The 19,544-nt window shown below is 40.0% G+C and overlaps 1 protein-coding gene across 1 annotated transcript in view; it reads left to right on the forward strand.

Moving 5' to 3' along the window:
• Positions 1-19,544, forward strand: part of lama2 (laminin, alpha 2) — a 234,998-nt gene that overhangs the window by 138,981 nt on the left and 76,473 nt on the right. Inside the window, exons 22-27 of the mRNA XM_086188853.1 lie at positions 3,726-3,832; positions 5,982-6,162; positions 8,082-8,218; positions 13,831-13,962; positions 14,628-14,732; positions 19,098-19,241. Of these exons, the coding sequence (XP_086044979.1) occupies positions 3,726-3,832; positions 5,982-6,162; positions 8,082-8,218; positions 13,831-13,962; positions 14,628-14,732; positions 19,098-19,241 (806 nt within the window). The remainder of the gene's footprint in view (positions 1-3,725; positions 3,833-5,981; positions 6,163-8,081; positions 8,219-13,830; positions 13,963-14,627; positions 14,733-19,097; positions 19,242-19,544) is intronic.

Consider the following 19,544-nt stretch of genomic DNA (forward strand, 5'->3'; position numbering starts at 1 on the left):
AATATGCGACAATATATGTTTTCCAGAGTCTATTATACTATTGTCATAACAAGTCCCCGCTCCGTGTATGTCGTCAATATTTTGCAGCTAAAGGAATTGGTGTTTGCACTTTTTCAACACATCTGTAGGGAATGAGATGGTAACCTGTGACAGAGGAAGCATATGGTGGTCTAAGTTGCACCCTACAGTTGCAGATGGGTGGAGCTACAGTAGCAACAACCATGACGGCTAGTAGGATAACTTGACAATGTACAATTGGGGAGAAAGAAGAGAGTGAAACAGGCAAATTGAACTTGACATTTTCACAAAAATACTTTTATTTCCATTTCTTCATCCTAGTAATGTTCTTCATTTCAGTTTAGCTACCAGAAAAACTGTTTAGTCCATCCTAAGAGTTTGTCCACTCAAAGCCTCACGTTTCTAAGACACAATGAAGTATTCTGAATGTTGGATCAGCTTCCAAATAATTGACTCGATCATGTCTCATTAACTGAGAAAAATTCATTCTTTTATCAGCATCTGTGCAAACAGCCTTCTAGTGTCAAGCTGCATGTACTCTTACTTTTTCAGAAGTAAACAGTTTTGGCTGAAGACGGACTTTCAGTCCCCCTCAAGGTCTCTAAAGCATCGTATCTCTACAATATGATGTTTGTAGAACGCACATATTTGGAAGCTAACCTTGGTTATGGATTCTGTTTCCTGTTTTGTATGCCACGGATGTTCTACCCTTAATAGATCATACAATGCCTGGACTCTGCTAGTGGGATATAGAATAGAGAAAGGATGGTTACTCCAGCAGTTTGTTGATATGACAGATTGCTGATTGCTCGGTAAGAGAACATACATACAACAGCTCATGTTATATAAAAAAAAAAGTTTGTCATCTTCACCATGGAAAGCCAGCGAAAACCAGCATAAGAAGCAGTATTTTATCCCAGACGAGGGCTTGCATTCTAACCACCGACAGAACGGAGTCCAGATGGTCCCCAAAGGGTGAAGCTAGAGGGGTGAGAGACTGTCTGTGAGACTGTGTAAAGCAGAGAGGGCTGTACTGTGCATGTGTGCACATGCGTGCATGCATGTGTGTGTGTGTGCGTGTGTATGTGTTCTGTTATCATGTGTACATTTGCATGCGTGGGTGAGTAGGTGGGGAAATGTATATGTGTGGGATGGCCTGCACACCCCGCTGCACTTGAGCGTGAGGCAGAAATCAATGTTTATTGTGTTCCCTACATGTGTTTCTGCATATTTGTACGTGCGTGTGAGTGTTTGTGGACATCTGTTGTACCCCCTTCTCTCACTGTCTCATCCCACACTCAGGTTTTTCCTTCTGTCTCGTTTACATCTAACAGTAGCGAATGGCAGGAGATGAAAATGCCTACATGTGTGGTGATGTGTTATGAGTGACTTTTTCTTACGCAAGTGTTTCTTTTTGTATGCATTTTGTGTGTACTTGTGTGTGTGTGTGACAACCCGTCTGCCAGATGGGATCTGTGATGTTCAAGCTCATAATTGTACATCTAAGAGCTTGATTGGCGTGTGTGGGTGTGTCTTTTTTTTTCTCCCCCAGTGGGGTTTAAAGACACACAAAGTTTAAATAAAGTTTAAGTCATACAAAGTAATGCAATCATATTTTTGAAAGGTTTCCTTGTATGTGTGAGGAAGTTTTGATATTCTAATTCATTCCAAAAACTAAAACGAAGACACAGGTCACGAACTGAATGTTATTCAACCATTTTCACTGCCAGAAAGATTATTTAGTGATGTTCTTGCAGTTCATACATTTAGAAATATTGCACATTTTTCAGTGAATGTTCAATCCCCAATAAAGAGAATAATTTCCCTTTGTAGTTCAAGGCATTTTACTTTGACAAGAGCAAGTAGGATTTGAATCTTGGAGGGAATCCTTTCCCTTTCTGGTCAACAATACTTAGACTATCAGTGTACCTAGAGTGGGGCTGGGCAAAAAAAGAACAAGAAAGAACGAAAGAAAGGATATATCCAAAAAATTGGATACTGTGTCACGATATAGCATGATTTATGTTATGGCAGCTGTATTTCAGTGTGTTACTGTTTATAGAGTGAGAGTGAGAATATTTAAGTTCTTTTTTTTGATACGATGTTCATTTAGCATGTTCAGTAACGGAATTTGTCCATTGAATTATCTGTATAAAGTGATGCACATGTTATTAGATCACCCAGGTGGCAGACAGTAAGTATTTTGGTTATGAGGTATCGGGGTAATGAGTCATATCCTGGTCACAATCATATTTAGGATATGGTCAATCTAAATATGATAAATATTAGCTTCCCAGTTTCCGATAACTGCATCTTATCTGCTCAGGCGCTGTAATAGCTATTTTTTCAGCACATATGGCTACAATTTTTAAATCTTAAAAAAAACGAGACCCCTGTGGCTCGTTGCAGGGTTAGCTCTTTTAAATGCCAGCATTGCATTGCCGACATGACCTACTCACCTCACTTTAAGCATCAGGAGAAGAGAGCGGCAACAGAGTAAATCAAAGAACATTACTTCCAACCCCTATTGTTTGATTTCTGGTTCAAAATAAACACAGCGGAGACACTGAAAAATGTTTCTCACAGCTCGGGCTTTGAACTCTTAAACACAACCATGTAATGAAGGAACAGCAGCTTCCTTTACCTTCAATCTACCTGCTAGTCCAGCTTCGTACTGGCCCAAGTTATGACAACAGTCCCATAGGAAAAGCCAAGAGCAAATATGCTCATCAATACTTTTCTGAGACTGGCCTGGAAGAAGTAATTCTAGCCATGTTTGGCTTTTTCCAAATGCTAAGTAAAGTTAACATTCCCTCACAGTCAAAAAAAAACATTTTTAAGGAGCCATTGTATAGTTTTACGCTATGCAGTGAAGAGTTAGCAGCAGTAAAACTTCCAAAGCCAAGCAAGGGGAGGGGCGGTTACAGGGCTGTGTCCATGCCCATATATGGAAGTCTCCGACGCCTTGACATCACTGATAAAACACTTTTAAATAAAATGGTGACACACAGTGTGCAAACTGAAACAGCTTACAGGGCTTTCTACCAAATGCTTGTACCTCATTATGTGACAAGCTGGCATTGTTTAACATGAGCATCTGACTTTGCAGCAACATTTATAGATCAGAAGCGACTAAAAAGCATAATAGCTCTCCTAAAGTACCGAATGTCTCTCGCTTTTCCTCAAAATGCATCAGTTTTCATTTTATTTTATTTTCCAAGCGTAGTCTGAGTTGGTGCATTCGTGGAATTCTTAATGTTTTTCAGGACTGTGATTTGTTTCCACTTTTGCGCCTGTCATGTGGAAATAATTCCTGCCAATATTCAACGCTTGATTTTCATCAGAGCAAACGGGGCAAATAAATTCTCAAATTATCAATGAGGTTTTTTTCTGTTGTAGCCTCAAATTGTTACTTGGGCTGTTTTCACAGACAGAATACACTGGCAAAACTAAGTCAGCCCACCAGACTGAAGAATCTATTTGGGGAAGAGAAGATTTTCTCTAAAGTGCGGCGATGAGGATATTAAAGTGGATATTGACAGCTAATCCCAAAGAAGACCTTAAGCAGTTTACTGTAGTGTGAAGTAAACACACTTAAAAGTTGCTAGCGAGAGGTATCTCCACATTTGTCATCATGGAATACTAATTGACCTTTCCTCTCCTCTCCCCTCTTCTCCTCTCCTCTCCCCTCCCTCTCTCCCCTGCAGCCTGTCAGTGCCACATTAATGGCTCCTTCTCTGAAGTCTGTAATAAGGACAACGGCCAGTGTCAATGCAGAGAAAACGTGGTTGGCCGACAGTGTGACGAGTGTATGGTAAGTATTGTGAAAGGTGCACATACCCTTTACTGTTGTTGTCAGTACTTGCTGGTAATTATGAACACTCCTGTCTAGAATTGTTATTATTCAGTTTCAACAAGTCCCTTCTGGTGTTCTGATTCTGTTACTTGTCTTTATTATAATGTTGCAATATTAGACTATAATGTATTCTCAATTAGTATACCTGTGGTTTAATATTTCAATCCCAATTATGTCTTCAGTTGGTATGTCACATCAAAACCTGTGTGGTGAAAAATATGTTGTGTTTATTTGTAGTTTTTCCTTCTCATGTTATTGCAATTAGATTTTGAAGTTTGTATTTTTCTTTCAATTGTTTTTGTCATCATATCTCTAACTGACCTACTCCTACATCCTCCCCGCGCATGACTGGTCCAGCCTAACTGCTGGTGGGATGCTGAGCGTCAGGAGTGCGAGCCCTGTCGCTGTAGCTCTCACGGCTCGATTTCCCAACGCTGTGACATTGAGGGACGCTGTATCTGTCGCCCTGGATACGTGGGCCGACGCTGTGACCTGCGTCGCCAAGGTTATGAGAGACGAGAGACACGGCGGCCGGTGGAACGTGTTCCCGTGGAAGCTGTGCAGCAGAGATGGGGAGGGATATCTCGCACGGGGGGTTGTCCTAGGGGGGCTTACAGGCCCAGGACAGGGGTAACACACACTGCATGTGTGTGCGATGTTTTTTGAAGAAGCATTGGAGTGTTGGTTGCTGTGCTCCAGTTTTGTAGCTGCATGGATGTGTGCAGTTGGGTCAAACAGGTTTAAAGATACGTAGCAAGTTTCAAAGCTGTTTTTAATTGTTATGTGGCCCAAACTTTAAAAACTGCATGAAAAAGGATTGTGAAGTGTGTTATAGGCATTGTTTTACATAAGGATTGGCTGGTTTGTGTTTTCCTGTGATTGACATTTCATTTTGGGTGAGCAGTGATGAAAGGCACCCAATGTGTCAACCCAGGAAAACAAACACAGTGAATTATTTTTCACAGATTTCAGTCTCATGTTGAGGCGCTCTCAATAACATAGGGTGCTTGATGTTGCTGAACTTTTAGGCAAATCAGGAACCTGTTACCTTCTGTTTAATCCAGCCGAGTTTTTCACATCGTGAATTGAAGGTGTTAACAACTTGTCAATTGATAGTGAATCAGCCTTTATTGACCAGTTATTTCACTTTTTTTTAATAGTAAACCAGTTATGTTGTTATGTTTTTAGTTTGAAGATTATTAAATAATTACTTTATATAATACATGAATGTTTGATGGACAAGCAGTTTATAAATAAAACTGCTTGCGTCAAAAAAGTATTAAATATTTAAATAATGCTTATTAATGCTTAAGAAAATATATTAACCATTCAACTAGGCATTGTAATTCTTAATTATAGTTTTCACGCTAATCAATTCATGTTATCTTTCATGTTCATCTTTTATGAACATGTCTTAAATACGTACACATAATTTGGTACTGATAAAAAACTACTTTCATGAAAATGTTGTTTGTTAAAAATGTTGTAATACACAATCAAAACAAAAATAATATTCATTGTTAGTAATCATGATTCACTCTATTAATCATTATTTTAGTGTTTTTTAAGAGTAAAATGACTCGTATATAAAGTTTATTCAGTAAAAATAATTAATTTGGAAGTATGTAGTATAAAGTATTAAGTGTTACCTACAGTACAGTGTTTATCCAATATCTTTCAGCTCCATTTGTTAGAAATGTCCTGACCTTGATACTATAAATGGTGGTGCAAATAACCAAAACACACAGTGGTGTGTTATTATTTCTCTTGGAGACAGAAAGGTCACTTAAGTTCATCGGGAAGCAGTCAAAGTCCAACTTCATACCTTAATAGACTGAAACTTATGGAAATGTTTAATCTGCATTAAACTATCACCGTAGATTAAACAGTACTATTTTGCAAATAGAAAACATTTCCCCTTGATTTTTATTTTAATTTCTCTCTTGGTTCCCCGCTTCCTTTCCACTTAGTCTTCATCTCCTGGCCTTTTAACCTCCCTGTCTTTGAAGTTGTTTGGGTTTGTCTGCCCCCGTATTCACTCTAACACGGCTGCTAGTTCATAGCCCCGTTCAAGTCTTTTTTCTTGTTTGTAATTGTGTGTCTACAGCCGCAGACACACGGCATCACCACAGGTGGACAATGTCTCCCGTGTCACTGCAACTCGTTTGGTTCCAAGTCGTTTGACTGTGATGAATCCGGTCAGTGTCGGTGTCAGCCTGGCGTCAGTGGACCGAAATGTGACCGCTGCTCACAAGGATTCTACAACTTCCAGGAGGGAGGCTGCACACGTAAGTCCAGACAGTGGAAAAAAGAAACTACAGAGACAATCAAAGCGTGTAGATGTTTCCTGAACTTAGTGAGGTGACCTACAAATTATGGGATTTGTAATGCATCTATAATGATTAACAGTTTATTATTATCATATTGGCAGAAGTATTAAAGATAAGGATGTGTTTAGAAAAAAAAAAAAGGACAGGTAGTTGTCCGCCTGCATGACTCAGATGAAAGCTCAATATCCCCATATTGGCAACATGACACCAGAAATTTTAACTTATGAAAGTAGCTGGGAATCTGGCAACAGTAAAGTAGAATTATTTCTCCTAAGTGGGAGGATTTAGTTCAAGAGGGGAGAATTCACATTTTATTGAATAGTTTTTTTATTTATCAAGGTGGATTCGCTCATAGGAAAATGTAACTTCAGTCTTGGTGATTGGGGGGTAAAAGATCCTTCACACTGCTTTTGCTCAGCATCACAGTTTATTTTAGTACTAGGTTTGTTCTCTCTGGACCTTCTTCAGGATAATTTGCCTCTCTGATGCTGAGCAACAGCAGTGTGTGGGATCCTTTTTTTTTTTTCCTTCAAGATTGAATAGATTTATTTTAAGAAATCATTGCTTTCAGCAGCATTAACTTGACGTTCATGACCTCTGCCCTCTCGCTCCTGGGTAGAGCATCAGCTGCCATCAATAAACTTCTACTACATTGATTGTCTCTGTTTCTGTGTTACATTGAGCACGCTACACACACACACACACACACACACACACACACAAAACCCTGTTAGCCACTTTTACCTGTTGCTGTCTGGATGGACTTTTGTAGTGTTGGAACTATATATAATTGATCAAATGTAGTGCATCTTGAAGCTATTATCAGCTATTATTAGCAGTGTGTTGCGATGCACTAATCTTTTTGCACCTATTTCCATATTGTCTTGCATAAGACAATATATATTTAGACTTTTTAATTAAAATAATTAAATCATATGTTCTGAAATGTTGGCGCTGCAGGCAGCAGGTGCTGAAAACTTTGTATGTGCTGCCTGAAATGAGGATTAAGCCTCCACGCTCCCAAAGTCTGACTATGAATAGCTTTTCCCACATATCTCCTCCTTATGCAATCTATTATTGATGCCAACCACTATTGACAGCCAAGAAGTAACCCAGAAAGCTCCATCATAGAGCAGGAAGAGCAGATAGAACTGTGACTTATTGGCTCTGATTCATCAAAATGTTGTAAGATTAATAGGATGTTACTGTTCCGGCTAATTTACTGGAGACAGGTCAGAATTTATAAATATTATCCAGGGTCTGAGGATGTGACTTTCAAAAATAAAACCATGTCAATCAAGTAAATGAGTCAAGTGTACTTAAAGAAAACAATGAAATGTGTCAGTATAGAAACTGAACTGATCATGGACGCGATGCTCAAAGACTCAGATTCAAAGACATCGCAGGGTTTATTCAATCAGGGTCAGTACACAAATAACTATCAGCACCTGATGGGGTACAGAGTCAGCAGGTGAAAATCAGCCATCAGAAAACAAGGCAAATCAGGTTGATGTTTTTTGGGAACTGGAAAAAATAAGGATGGAACCTTGATACGAGGGAAGACGAGACTTACATTTATAAAGGGAGAAAGACATTGAGTCACAGGTGCAACCCATGAGGTTGGGGCCAGGTAGTGACACACTCAGGAGGAAGGGGAGGATCTGTAAAGAGACAAACAACGGCTGAGAACCAAATCAAAAGCACAAGACATACAAAATTAGGAAGAAATGATGACATGACACAACCAGGACATTTTTTATGGACAGTAGCATTTTCAGCATTAGCATGCCTGTCTCTTTGAAATCTGACACAGTTGATGTTTTATAAGTACAGTTTACTGGAAATTGTACATTTTTGACTCCTCCATTCTCTTCCAGCCTGTCAGTGCAGTCATGTGGGGAATAACTGTGATGCCAACACAGGACAGTGCATCTGTCCTCCAAACACTATTGGTGAGAGGTGCGACCGCTGTGCTCCCAACCACTGGGGCCATGACATCGTAACCGGATGTAAGGTAGGCTCACATCGTGTTTGGTAATGATTGTTTGCTACACTTCCTGTGATTGTATTCATCAGAACATTTGCCAATAAGAAAATAAATAAATAGTTAAAAATATATATATTATATAGATATACATATACATATATACACATATATTACAGTATCTCATCACGGAAAAAAGACAGACTCTTGAGATGCACCCACGTGACGTGCACCAGCAATCCTACAAGTTCAGTAATAACTACGGACCACAGTTTTTCACAAGATTTGACTGTCAATCAATGATCTGATCACACAAAAAAATGTTAAATACTAAAATTGAGTAAAAGACTATTGAAAGATTATCTGACTCAAATAGTATAGTAACTTAGCCTGCCTGCACACTCGTTGGACCTGCTGCCTGTTCATCATACTCCTTTTCCTCCAGAATTTCATCGAACACATCCAGGAACTAATGCGTCTGGTGTAGACCTGTCTGTGGCACTGGCGCTGGTCATCGCTGATGCTGTTATCTTGTCTACTTCTTTCTCTAGCTTGTTTTTTGCAAACATCCCCGCCCCCACACTCACATCTAAGCCTACACACGCGTCAAATACACAGGAATGATCATCGGCCTGTTCACATCGGCCCTATTTTGACATCAGAACGCTACCGATGTGTAACAAAATGACCATATTGGCCGATATTAGGGTTAGCCACTCTGGGTGCGTCCCATCTCGTAGCAGCTGGTTCATCTGTGCTGCAAGGCGTTCATGTAGTGCAGTTAGCTTTGTCAGCCAGTATGTGCTCTTGGTGGGCCTGGTTGGTTGTTATTCCCCTGTCACTGAGAGTACACTTTAGCTGGGTTGGTGGAGAACATCTTGTTTATTCTTCTAGCCTCTAACTCTTTGGTGTATCTCTTCAGTCGGGTGGCCAGACCTGTTAGCCTTTGCTTGGCAGTTTCAAGTGCCTCTGGTTTGCATAGCTTGGTGTATTTCTGGGGCACATATTTATTCACCATGTTTCCTCACTAGAGCTCTTCTAGCTGGCTAATTTTCTCTCCTTGTTGCCTTTATTTTGGCCTCTATCCTTCTCTTCCATGGAGCGTATCGTTTCTTATGCTCCATGTCCATGGTTAGCTTGTACCCTAGTATCTCCAGTTTTTCTGTTGCCATACTGTGCATCAGCTTGTCGGTCTCTGTGATGGCTGCTGTGGGATTTGTGTTCAGTGCAGCATTCACATCCACTAGTAGATTTTCTGAGGGTACTTGACAACTCAGCTTCGGTATTCATTCATTCATCGGAAGTTCCAGGATTCTTGTTGGTGCACGATCTTCCTTCTTAGGTCAGCAGTTCTTGTATTGAGGCTGTTCGTATCTATTGGGGCTTGGTACCCGATATCAGTTGGTGGGGGTGATGATGACATCCCCCCTCTGACCTGTCATCCTGGCTGAAGAACAACCTACAAACATTAGAGCATATGGTCAAAAATATCAGTTGATTATACACAATATACTATATTGAATCACTTAGGTTCAAAAAAGACAAGTGAATTCAGAGCAAGGAATTCATCATTCATTATGTTTTTACACTGTATAGACTGTTTCACCTCTTCTGTTCTAAATCGGTGGTGGCACGGTGGTGCAGTGGTCAGCACTGTTGCCTCACAGCAAGAAGGTTCTGGGTTTGAGTCCCGGTTCGGGCATAGGATCTTTCTGTGTGGAGTCTGCATGTTCTCCCTGTTCCCTACCAGAAGCTTCCTTCTTCAGCTGTTATTAACATTTCCGTGTTTCCCACATTTTGTATTATAAACTGTTTTCTTGTCTGTAACAACATCTACTGCACGTCTGTCCGTCCTGGGTGAGGGATCCCTCCTCTGTTGCTCACCCTGAGGTTTCTCAGATTTTTCCCTGTTAAAAGGGTTTTCTATGGAGTTTTTCCTCAGTCGATGTGAGGGTCTAAGGGCAGAGGATGTTGTTAAGATGCCATGTGAAACCCTTTGAGACAAACTGTTTGTGAAAACGGGCTATACAAATAAAATTGCCTTGCCTTGCCTTGCCTTGCCTGCGTGAGTTCTCTCTGGGTTCTCCGGCTTCCTCCAAAGTCCAAAGACATGCAATGGGATATTGTAAACTGACCATAGGTGTGGCTTTGAGTGTGAATGGTTGTCTGTCTATATGTGTTGGTCCTGCGATGGACTGGTGATCTCTCCAGGGTGAACCCCATCTTTCGCCGAAAAGCAGCTGGGATAGGCTCCAGCCCCCCCTTAACAGGATAAGCGGAAGAAAATGGATGGATGGATGGATGGATGCTCTAAATCACTGTGGCTATTTTCATCCAAAAGAGAAAATACTGACACTTCAGGAAAAACTTGAAGCTGTGCCTTCCTCCAAAGCACCTGACACATGTACAGGTGCAAAGAGACTAGTTTCAGGGGCACACTGATGCAGTGGTTAGGGTTGCTCTGGCCTCTTTGCAAGAAGGTTGTGAGTTACAATCTGTCTTTCAGCTGGGGCCTTGCTGTGTGGAGTTAGCATGTTCTCCCCATGTCTGGCTGGCTCTAAATTGTCCATAGGAGGGAAAGATTGTGTGTCTCTACATGAGAGCTCTGTGATGGCCCGGTGACCTGTTCAGGGCTGTGACCCTCAACAGGAACAGGTGATATAGACACTAGATGGACAGATGGAGAGTCTCGTCTCAGGTGTTCAGCATTCAGAAATGATCTGATACTTTCAGCGAAGATAGATAAAACCTTATTTTTCTTACTTTGAATGTAATCAAGACTAGCTCCCCTCTTTTTGACTGAAACCATTCCATCCAATATTCCTTTTTTAGTCACATTTGCACTCATTTAAGTCCCATCTCATCACTGGTGTAATTTTTTTCTCTCTCTGTGTTCTTCACTGTTGCGCCTTAATGTCTTTCTCCATATTTATTCTCTCACAAGCTCCATTTCACTTGTTCTCCATCTATTTACCTCCGTCGTCTCTTTTTTGCGCTCCCTCCCTTGTATTCCCAGACATTGCATTCTTATTATCCTGGTGCTTGTTTACACAGCCTTTTTTCTGTATTCCCTCATCATTTCCGCCTTTCTGTCTCTCATTCTTATTTCCCCAAGTTTCCTGTTTTGTTTTTTAACACGATTCCACTCGAAGTGTCTGAAAAGTAATTGTTCTGCACTGACGCTATTTCACCAAAGGGCCCAGAGGCAGAAAAAAACAGTAAACTATGGAATAGAGGGGTGTAGACTATTAGCAATTAGAGGTGCGAACATGAAAGCATTGCCAGTATAACGGAGTGATTCTGAAAAGGACAACAAGGCGGGGATGCCACAGATCTGAGTGGAACCATACACAGATTAAAAGGAACCAAAGGCAATCGAACAAATTTAAAACACTCTGAAGGAGGACAGTACAAAAGAGAACAGTGCGGTCTGCTGAGTACAACAAATGAATAGCAAAGTAGCTGTATAGTAGTGTGTGAAATGTTAATTTATTGAAGATTATGTAGAGATCAAATTTAACCTATTTGAATCTTAAAGTTACATCAACACAAAGGGTTTTCTCTTTTTTGCAAAAGGGTGAGCATTCTTCATTGTTCTAACAACACCTAGGATTTTTGATTTTACATCAGCTACTTTTCACCAGATATGACAAACGTGTTTTCTTAGTTTTTTATGTCTTTGAATTAGGTATTTGTCAAATCAAATATATCTTATATACACACATATAGTCAGTGATAGTTCTTTGAAAGTAACGGTAGTTAGGTGTGAACAAAGATGAGTTTTAAGACTAAGATCGCCAACCTTCCAGCCACACACACACACACACACACACACGCACATGCACAAACGCACATTCATACACCATCACGTGCAGGCACACAAGAGTAGATGGCTGGTTAATGTATTCTGATAAAAAATAAAAAAAGATAACAGGGATAAACAATTCTGCTGCTGCTTTCATTTAAGACAGATGATCACTTCCACTGAAATGCTTATACACGCGCATATATAATCAATAATGTTTAATCAGATGTGGGTATGACTGGGGTGGTGGTTGGAGGAATAAATGCTTTTAAGTGTGCACTCTCTGGCCATTTTATGAGGCACGCTGTGCTCGTATCAAGTTGGATACCTTTTACCTGAAGAGCTGCCCTATTTTTTGATGGCACACATTAAACAAAGTGATGGAAACGTTTTACACAACAAACGTGTGAAAATTCCTGTTGATCAGCAGTTCGTGAAATACTCAGACCAGCTTCTCTGGCACCAACAACCACACTATGTTTAAAATCACTGAAATCATCTCTCTACACCAGAGTGATTCTCAGTTTGAACCTCAACACATCACCATAACCATACCTACATGCCAAAATGGACTGGATTGCTGCCATGTGATTTCAAATTAGATATTTGTGGTAACGAGCGTGTGTTCGCAATAAAGTGGCTTGAGGAAACAAACGAAAAAAAATATGGGAACACATAGTCATCACAGTTAACGCCAAGTTAATCAATCTTCCAGGATATCAACCTGTCCGGTTAGGAAGCAATAATGATTTTTACTCAGTTTCCCCTGCTCTTGAGCAAATGGGACCGAAAACAGGTGGAAAGGAGAGGCAATTAGCAAGACAACCCCTGTTAAGGAATGGTTTTGCAGGTGGTTTCCACACACTTGTTCCCTCTCCTCATCCTTTCTGGATGATCCTTGGCTAGTTTTTCATGTTTCGAGTGCCCTCGCTACTAGTGTTAGCGTGAAGAGCTATCTGCAACCCACGGAAGATGCTCAAATCGTGCAGCTCCTCCAGGATTGCACATCCGTATGCGCTGTGGCCAGAAGGTTTGCTTTGTCTCCTAGCACAGTGTCAAAAGCATGGAGGAGATACCAGGAGAGGTGAAGGGAGCCATAGGAGGGCAACGACCCAGCAGCAGGACGGTTATCTGCTCTTTTGTGCAAGGAGGAACAGGAGGAGCATGCCCAGAGCCCTACAAAATGACCTCAAGCAGGCCACTTATGTGCATGCTTCTGCTGGATGAGCCTGTGATCTCAATTTCTACTTGAATTTTGTGTATGAATCTGAATTCATTCCTCATTGGGGTCGTGATTTTGGTTGCCGTTGACCATTCTTTATTTCTTTGTCTTTCTGTTGTTTTGTTGTCAAAGAATTACACTACATAATCAGTAAAGACCTTCAACTGGAATATTTCATTTGAGATCCAGGATGTTGATTCCTTTTTTGAGCATAGTATTTTAGGAAAAATCATGGGCTGAGAGGCTTTGTAGTTTTAATTTAAACAGACATGTTTACATTATGAATAATAGACCATTATACTTGCATTTCTATTTTAAAAGGTCATTTCATTCACACCCAATAGATCCATGTGCTGCAACCTACAGTAGACATATTTTCACGACTCAAAACAATCAGGTGGAATGAAACGCTTCTTTGTGCTGCTTAGAATCTCTCGTACTTATCGGCAAGAAAGCACCCAGACAAACATTTACATTCATGAAAAACATTGAGGCGAGAGTTTTTTTGTATGTCTGAAGTTTATTCTCTTTGTGCCTGTGTGTGTGTGTGTGTGTGTGTGTGTGTGTGTGTGTGTGTGTGTGTGTGTGTGTGTGTGTGTGTGTGTGTGTGTGTAGGAGTGTGGATGCAGTGTGATCGGCTCCGTGACCCAGCAGTGCAACATCAACACTGGCTGTTGCTTCTGTCGTGACTCCTTCAGAGGAGAGAAATGCAATGAATGTCAGCTGGGATACAGGGACTTCCCTCAGGTAAATGATCTGTATTACCATTCCTTTGTGCTTCTATTGTGAGTACTAAGTGGGGCAGAGAGAACATCAGATGGGATTCAGTCGTCAGGGATTGAGTATTTGCAGCTCTGATGGGGCAGTAGTGACATATACACATAAATGTGCTAATGCTATTTTTCAATTTTCTTCCTGTGCATGTAAAAACTCTGATTTTCACTTTTCAGCATAGTTTTTAGCATCCAGAGGCTGTTTTAGCCTTGATAATAAGTAACACAAGTTTTTCAAAACTCTACATGGTCATTAAGTTAGTAGCTCCATTAAAGATATAATTGAAGTCAAAATGAAAGGAGCCAGGTCAAAACATTTATGAACACTTTGTACGTTTAATATTGAATATTCACTCTTAAAGCCTTGCATAACCATAGATGATGCTGTCGAGCGAAAATTCAAGGACGTATCTTCTTATTTTTTTCACTTCAGTCTATTAACAGAAAAAACTGACAAGTCTATGTTTTGGTGTTCAAAAGAGCCTCAGTGATATTTTGGCTGACATGGGAATGAGAAGATAATGGCAACATTTTCATTTGGGTGAAGCTGGTGAAGCTTAAAGCTAGGACACACTCTGCTACATCCTTGCCCTGCCTGTCATGCTGTTGATAACAGAAGCTTGGCGTTGTTTCCCACAGTGCATCCAGTGTGAGTGTAACGTCGCAGGATCGGACAGCCAGACTTGTGACCCGGAGAGAGGAGTGTGTGCTTGCGCAGATCGTACGGGGAAGTGTAGCTGCAAGGTACTGTAGACCTACACAAATGCACATGTACTTACACAAATAGTTGCTCACCTTACTACTTGAATTACAAGAGTTTTTTTTTTTTTTCATTTTTGTGGCGAGACACTCAAGAGTTTGTTTCTAGACTCAAGAGGAGTAAAACAGGCAGGTTTGCTGAGCTAAAGAGACGTCTAGCTTAGGTACCACTGACATTTAGCTGCAATTCTTGAATAGGAAAAATTATTTTCTTTCCCCCAACGCCTCTAAAATCAGTCTTTAATTTGGCAAAAATCATTTTAAAAATCATTACATTTAACTCTCGATGCATGAAGACAACCTGTCCTATTATCTCAGAAAAAATATCCAACTTAAGCAGGTCAAGCAGGCGCAGAATCATAGCTAGCAGCCGCAATAAAAGAACTATATGCAGTAACAACTACAGTTCAAAGTGGGTACCGCTGTTCAAATTCAGATTCCATCCATCCATCCATTTTCTTCCACTTATCCTTTTAAGGGTCACGGGGGGCTCAAGCCATCCCCCTCTTGATGTCTTTGATGTCTTCATAAAACCCATGCAGGCACAGGGAGAACATGCAAACTCCGCACAGAGAGACCCCGTGCTTGAGCCAGGGCTCAAACCCAGAACCTTCTTGCTATGAGGCAACAGTGCTGACCACTGCACCACTGTGCCGCCCAAATTCAGATTCAAGAAGTTAATTTAAAACAATTCAAGGTATTGTCATGTGCACAGTAAAAACACATTGGTTATATTGTACTATTAAATTCTTTCTTGACTTCCTCTCCAGTCTCAAAGCCCCCATGTATCAACAAACCATTCACACATATTGTGCAAAGATTAACGCACTTAGCCACCTGGTTATTTAAAAGTTTCATGTTAGTCATTAGAGAACCATCCTGAGTTGGCGAAAGACAGACATTTAAATCTATTAACCATTTCATTAAACATGTGTATACATGCACTATTTACAGAGCATTATGGGCAGTAAGAAACAGAAAAAGATGGTATTGTTAAAAGGGCTTTGGCCTGAGTTCTAGTAGTGATTAGTAAGATATTTCAAAAAGCAAAATAAATAATTACATGTATTTTCCTGCTATTGTAATGATTCTCATTATTTTGAATAAATGATTAAAAAAAATGAAAGAATTGCAATTGTATAGACGTTTGACAGATATCTATCATCCCATGAAACAACTGCAAAAAAGGTTAAAAAAAAGAATTTAAAAAATGAAATTTGATAACAAAGGCGAGTATTAGTAGTATCATCAAATTACTTTTCATCCTCCTCATATTGCAATACAACTCAGGATTACTTTTCATCCTCCTCATATTGCAATACAACTCAGGACTGTGTAAAGGTTTATTGCAATGCAGGAAATACTGTAAAATATACAGGATACGAAAGAACGCCGATACACCCGGTAGGTGCAGCAGTGGCAGGAATTTCCAACACTCACTTGCAGATTGCTGTTCCTCATTTCACACCTTCTACACTCTATGGTGGTCTGTAGGAAAATGAATCAATGATACTACATTTTTGTCAAATCTGGCTTGTCCAGCTCCTCACAAACAAAGGAATCATAGTGATCATCATGCACATACGAGTATTTTCCTCATCAACCACGGCTGAAGTATTCATCTCTCTGCTGTTCTACACATTAATGTCATATCTGGGTCCAAGCCGTCACCCAGAGGTGCACACGGGCCGTCAACTGAATAGTAGTGGCCAGTGACATTCTACCCTACGACAGCACTCTTGACTTTTCACAGTCGATTTAAAGCAAGAGTAGATGAGTGTGTATGTTTTTCAATAAAAAGAAAAAAGCAAGGCAGAAATGTGGTATTTGTTATTTTGAATCCTACCAAGAGTTGTTTAGATTTTTAAATGTCACTGCACACTTAAAAAATCCCATGCACCATTTCTCTGTAACTTTATCTATTCAGAGTCCATGCATGTGTATGTTTATGTTTAATAGTATATACAGTACTGTTTCATGTGTAATTTATTCCTGTAAATGTCACAGAGCGGAGTATGACAGACATCTCTGTGGGAGGGCCAGCGACACACACACGCGCGCGTACACACACACACACACACACACATGCTTGTACTTACATCTTTGTGAGGACTTTTATTGATGTAATACATTCCCTAGCCCCTCACCCTAACCCTAACAGTAGCAAAAAAACTGTCTGACCCCAACCTTGACCCTAAACCTAACCTGAACCTGATTCTAACCTTGACCCTAAAACCAAGTCTTGACCTTCAAACGGCCCTTTGAAGATGTGAGGACCAGCTGAAATGTTCTCACTTTCCAAAAATGTCCTCACTCTGTTGGTTAAATGCTAGTTCTATTCTAGTCCTCAACATGTAGCAAGTACAAGAACACACACACGCACACACACACTATGAATGGTAAATGGGCTCTTTCCCATGTTTTTTCTACTTTGGTGACAAAGAGCTCTTCTCTTTCACAATTTTGTTATTTATTTTTTCAAAAGGCATCATCAGTTTTAATTATTATTAGTTATATTATTCTGCACTAAAAAGCATCACAAGATTAGATGGATGTTTTTATGTGTGTAATACTTTAATATTAAGTAAATATTTTTTACAGTGCTGTGCAGATTAAATTTTCTATGTGTGGTTCATGTGCCCTTCAATAGAAAAGCTACATAATTTGTTCATTGAAAACGTAACTTAAAGGCATCTGCCACCTAAAAGTAACTTATTCCCTATGGACTTTATTCATTCATATATGTATGGGATATAATTGTTGAATCATTGAAGTGTAGCTATTTAAAAATGGAGCACAGACACACACACACACACACACACGCACACACACACACACACATATACAGTACGCCCACACACAGCTTCAAAAGGTAACACTGTTCAATCCACTGGCTGAGGTTATTTTCTGTGTGTAATGCATGTTGCAATTTCAATTGAGGCAAACTGAGTTAGTTAGACATTCTGATCCTCTCTGTCACTGCCTTATCTCTCTCTCTCAATCTCACACACACACACACACACACACACACACACACACACGCACACCTATGAAAGCGTACAGTTCACATCTCTCATTCTCACTGTGACATGCTTATCACATTATTACATGCGCACAGGCACACATGCGCGCACATCATCAATAGCCTTCTATCACAGCACACAAACGCACAAATAGCAAAACATGCACATATTCAATATGTAACACACCCAGACTGGAGACACCCTTTCATCTTGGCTGTCACTTACTGATCACATTATGCCACAAAGATAGAGACAAATGCTCACACACAGACACACACACACACACACACACACACACACACACAGCCCTGATTCATTGCCTGTGATGAGGTTTCAGATCACTGGATGTCATCTTCACTCTGAAGAGGTTGGAGGTTCACCGCCTGTCAGTCAAACAGTCATTGGATGTGTCACCTGTCTCTCCCTTCATCTGTTATTTCTCCTGTCTGAGTCTTGTTATGGTGTTCACATGTCTATCTATCAGTCTGTCTGTCCCGCCTGTCTGTTCGTCTCTATGAAAGAGAATATGATACACCTGCATTTCCTTAACAACATCATCAGCAAACAAAAATAAAAATAGCTCCATGGTTTGGGCTTGTTTTTTACTAGTATGTAAGATCCTATCAGTGTCTTAGTAAATCACTTACAATTTTGATTACACATTAGCATTTAACAAGAAATATTTAACATTCAGTGATTCCTCAGAAGCCCCATTGCCTCTGATTGGCTATTTTACTGTAAACATTTAAACGTTAGTTGTAATGTTGGTGTAAGATGGATCAGGGCAGGAAAAACCTTAAGTGCCAATTTATACTGTACTTAATGGAGGTTTTTCAGAGAATGGTATAGTTTTATGAACTTTTTCTTACCTCCCCTATGTAACTGCACCTACCCCAGAGGGGACACATACCCCAGTTTGGGAATCGTGGGCTTTAACACATCACATCTGTCCACAATCCCATTTTACACCACTCAGGTATCATCATATTTACTCAAACTCTCAGTGAGATTCTCAGTTGTATCTCAGCTGGGACAAAATGTGATTTTATGTGCGTTTATATATCTTTATGTTCCTAAGTAAAATGTTTATCTAGGCATATTTACTGTAATACAATATAAAAATGAAAATCATGAGCCTCACTTGATGTAAGTGATGTTTTCACAGAATCTAACAAGGGCTTTTCTACAACTGTAATCTGAATCTGACCTCAAGCAAAACATTTTTTTTTATTGTATTATTATTATAATGTTTTGTTTTGGTTTTTTTTGTCAATTCAGGATTGACAAAGGCTGACTTCACTTCCTGATTGTCTATCTGTTTCTTTAGGAAAATGTGGTGGGACACAATTGTGACCGCTGTAAGCCCGACACTTTTGGGCTGTCGGCACAGAACCCTCTTGGTTGCAGCAAATGTTACTGTTATGGCCTGACACACTCCTGCACAGAAGCACAAGGACTCATCAGGATGTGGGTGAGTAGACAACTCTTAAAACTTCTCTTCTGTTTATGCAAACAGTCCATGAAATTTACTTTTTTTGGATGAATGTGTTCCAGATATGTGTTTAAACGTATTTAACAGATGTAGGGAAAATCAAATGTTCCACTCTACTACCACTCCACTTCCTCCCTAATTTACGACTCTGAACATTAATTCATATTTTCTGCTTGGAGCCTCACTGTGTTTCCTCAGTGAAATTGTGCCACACAACAACTTTTGTTAAATAAATAAATAAACCCAAGAGATACAGCCAAACTTTAAGGAGTAATTCAGTGA

This window comes from Aulostomus chinensis, chromosome 20 (assembly GCF_037954235.1).
Source record: "Aulostomus chinensis isolate RoL2024-O1b breed Wild chromosome 20, RoL_Achi_v1.0, whole genome shotgun sequence".
NCBI classification, from domain to species: Eukaryota; Metazoa; Chordata; class Actinopteri; order Syngnathiformes; family Aulostomidae; genus Aulostomus; species Aulostomus chinensis.